The sequence below is a fragment of the Nestor notabilis genome, unplaced genomic scaffold (genome assembly GCF_000696875.1).
Source record: "Nestor notabilis isolate BGI_N333 unplaced genomic scaffold, ASM69687v1 scaffold31128, whole genome shotgun sequence".
Classification (NCBI taxonomy): domain Eukaryota; kingdom Metazoa; phylum Chordata; class Aves; order Psittaciformes; family Psittacidae; genus Nestor; species Nestor notabilis.
Window position 1 is genome coordinate 1 of NW_009939211.1, and position 4,166 is coordinate 4,166.

At 45.4% G+C, this 4,166-nt stretch overlaps 1 protein-coding gene across 1 annotated transcript in view; it reads left to right on the forward strand.

Moving 5' to 3' along the window:
* The first annotated feature begins 1,181 nt into the window (after window positions 1–1,181).
* The window catches only part of TNN (tenascin N), a 21,251-nt gene continuing 18,266 nt past the window's right edge, over window positions 1,182–4,166 (forward strand). The window contains 2 exon segments of the mRNA XM_010019738.1: window positions 1,182–1,593; window positions 2,593–2,970. Of these exon segments, the coding sequence (XP_010018040.1) occupies window positions 1,182–1,593; window positions 2,593–2,970 (790 nt within the window).

Consider the following 4,166-nt stretch of genomic DNA (forward strand, 5'->3'; position numbering starts at 1 on the left):
GCTCCTCTCTGGAACTAAATTTTATGTATCGTTTTGAGTCCAGTGGTGAAAACTTGGTAATTAAAATCTAAATGGCCTTTTTGAAGTGGTGTAGTAAATTTTAAGTCATTTACATCCAGCCTTGAAGCTGAAGGCAGCTGGTTCAGCTCTGTCAGGACTGTAGTACCCAAAGTGGGGGTTTTCATAGGCTGACGGAATGGTTAGGGTTGGAAGGGGCCTTAGAGATCATCTAGTTCCAACCCCCTGCCACAGACATCTTCCACTAGATCAGGGTGCTCAAAGCCCCATCCAACCTGACCTTGAAGATGTGAGATGGAACCTACATGTGAAGCCAGGTGAGGATCATGGTTCTGCCTCTACAGAGCAGATGTCTTCAGCTCCACAGAAGCTTGGCCCTGCTCTAAGTCTGGTAGGTAGAGGCAGAGATGGGGACTCTGAGGCTGGGGCTGACACTTGGTGAGGTCAGCACATGAGGTGCACTTACAGAACCTCAGGTTGTGAGTGATAGAAGGAAAGGGATGTTTAATAGCGTGCTGTGGACGTGTGTGAGTTGTTCTCCAGCTGTATGCAGATGTGTCTATTCCAGTGACGCCTGTTCTGTGGTCCACTTCTCTTAGCTGATCCCCCTCCTTGAGAACACATTCTACAGTTACAGTTCCTGTAGAAATTGACTCTTGGCATCCACTTCAACACATTTCTGAAAATGTTTCCACCTGTGCCTGAAGTGCACCTGTACTGGGAAAGGTATCTCACGGTGTGCTGCATGTAAAGTGAGCAAAGCTGTCTCCCAAACATCTACTCAAAGATCAGTGTCAGCTCTGAATTTTCGTATGCACAGTATCAGCACAGATATCATGCTTCTGCATGAAAACCATACTAACTGCTGGAGATTGCCGTGGCCAAAATGATGATCAGTAATCCAGTTCACAGCTGGGAGACTGATATGATATCCATTGTAACTGCAGGGGAATAAGAAGTACTATGGCATAATTAATAATTGTGGTGGACCATGATACTAAGTCTTACTTGAAATTTGCAAACTTAAAGCTCCTAGTTTGGGGGGGAGTATAGGAGTTCTTTTGTATCTAATTCATCCGATGTGACTCTTTTCCAGGTACTTACCAACTTAGAACACATCTGTGCTGTTTAATGATTCAGTGCTCCCTCTGAGAACCTGCCAGATGGATTTCCAGAGCTGGCTTGCCTTTCCAGTGGGGATATTGCTGTGCTGTGCCCTTCAGACATCTGCTATTCAACATACTGCATCTCACAACTGCACCAGCGATGGTCAAAGAACATCATTCAGCCACACCTACAAGATTAACCTGCCCACATCCTCACAGATTAAGGTGGAGGCAGATCCATTCCAGTATGAAGACAACAGTGGGGTGCAGCTATATCCTGGAGAGGCTGAGGAAAATGAAGAGCAGAATATAATCTTTAGGCACAACATCCATGTGCATGCACCCAAAGGGGACTGTGAAACTTTGACCCATGTTAAAGGTCTGCTTGAAAGGATAGAGAAGCTTGAGAAAGAAATGGCAGAGCTGAGAAATGTTTGCAGCCCTGAGAGGTGCTGTGGGGGAAGCCGAGGTAAGTAAGAATTCCAGTATCTGTTCATACATCCTAGGAACAGACTATTTACTGCAGAGATTTGGGGACTGGAATGCATTTGTTACAGTTATTGGAGGTTCTCTGTGAGTGAAATGTCCTAGTCCTACAGATGTCAAGGTGCTCTGATTTCTCTGATGTGAAAGCAGACCCGAAGGTCCCAAAATGTGGTAGTACATACAATTTCTGAAACCAGTGCAGGGGAAATCTCCCCAGTTATCTCCCAGAAGTGGAAGGGAGCAGGTTCCTGAGTTTTACAGAGGTGGGAGGATCAGTGGATGTATTTCTGGAGGACATGAGGGTGGAGGATGAAGGAAGCACTGCTTGTGCTGTCTTTTCCTTTCTCACTTTTGCGTTCGTAATTTTGCAGTTGAGAATTTGTCTGTTTATTTCCTCTTTGATAACTGACTGAAAGAAGATCAGAGTTTTTGATGATTTTTGTGGTGGCCACTGGCTCTGTCTGTGATCAAAGTTTTATACCACATGGTCTCAAAGAAAAGATTTAACAAACTAATGTTGTTTGGGGAATGGAGACAGGGAGAAGTATTAAGTCTTTGCTTACATGAAAAATACAGGTGTATAGCAGATGAGAATAATGTGCTCTACATCTTTATAACTGTAGTGAGAAATGATGAGCTTAAATTACAACTAGGAAGATCGAGGTCAGAGGTTGTGAAAAGCTTTCAAATTGACTTTCTGGAGCAGTCATAGAATGTGCATTCATGCCAGCTATGGACAAATGTGTTGGGAAAGGCAAGAGTGGAACTGGTCCCTCTTTGGACCTGGGGCAGATGGACATGGTGATGTCCTCAGGTCTTTTTCAGCCCATATTTTCTGATGATATTTATGCTTTCCCTTTAATGACCTTGAGCACACTTTTGCACTACCTGTCTGTTGCTAAGTTCCTAATTTTATTCTTTTTATTTTCTCTCATCTGTGTGTCACGCTTGCTGTTGTGCATTCTGGTGCTGCTCTGGCCAGATGTCTCACATTGCAGTGGCCATGGGACATTCCTCTATGAGACGTGCAGCTGTAAGTGTGCTGAGGGCTGGGAGGGCAGTGACTGCTCTCACCCCACCTGCCCCAGCCACTGCAGTGGTCATGGGCACTGCGATGGTGGGAAGTGTATCTGTGATGAGCCTTTCTTCAGTGAGGACTGCAGCCATCAGCTCTGCCCTGAGAACTGCAGCAGCAATGGGATCTGCGACACAGCCAAAGGGGTCTGCCAGTGCTATGAGGAGTTCACTGGGGAGGACTGCAGTGAGAAACGATGTCCTGGGGACTGCAGTGGCAATGGGTTCTGTGACACAGGAGAGTGCTACTGCCACGATGGCTTCTTTGGCCTTGACTGCTCTCAGGGTAAGGCATGCCTGTGAGTTATATCTCCCTTCATTCTTTTAAGCTGAGTTTTCCTTTCTACCTATTTGTTTAATGCTGTAGTAGCTAAGCGTGGGGTCACCACATTCTTCTCAGAGTTCCTGCTGGGCTAGGCGTTGCTGGCTGATCCTTGTCTTCAAGAATTGCCTGGAAACGTTTTTGACCTGGGGACAGTCGGAAACACAGTTAAAGATAGTGCTAGCACAAGCCTGTGTGTAGCAGGTGAAGGGAAGAACAAAACTGGGTATGCAGCCTGTAATTTAAGAAGGAGCCAGGGTCTGTTTCTTGACATACAAACGAGACAATAGAAAGTGAAATCACGTTTGCTGCAATGTGCACTCCTTGACGATAAGGTAATTGATTTGATAAAACTTGTGAGACAAAGGATGCATAAATCCTTTAAATAATCTCCCTTTGAAGTGATGTCTTTGGGAAATTCTCCCTTACCCTGCTTTGTTACAAAGCAGTAGGATTTGTTTGTCTGAGAAGACCTGAGTGAGCTGACCTTGAGGTGTGTGTACAGAACTTTCCACTTAACTCTGAAAAACCTATGATCTCCAGGTTTCAGCACTTAGCCTTTTACCCTGGAAGCCACCTTTCCTTCACTGCTTGGTCAAATCTTTCACAGCTCCTCATGATGCAGAAAAAGGCAACAGATACACACTGAGCACCAGGTATTGCTCAGTTAGGGTTTGCAGTGACCTTACTCTCAGGTCTTTTTTGCTCTGGATCATCCCTCATCTCTCAGGCTTGATCTATCTGCATAGAGACTTCTCTTTTATTTAAAACATTACTAGCTCAAGTGAGCTCTGAGAACTTTACTCCTCCTACCCCTTCCACACTGTCCAGAGATATTTCTCTGTAGCTCCAGCACTCATGTCAGTAGACTGGGATTTGCTGCTCAGCAGGCAGGACCTTTACAAAGGTGGCAAGCAGAAGAGTTTATTCCAGAGCAGAAACAATTTTCTGAGAGAACTGTTGCTTGGCCAGCCTCTCCTAAAGGGCTGGCTGGGTCCAGCCTTGGGTCCTCTTCTTTACACAATAGCTGCAGCTCTTTTACAGGCTGCGGAAGTCATTTCTGTTCACTGAGTGAGCAAGCACTAAAGAGCTAATGCATATAGCACGATCCGTTTTGTGACTGTTTCTGAGCACTACACCTCCACTCCTGCTGCAAAATT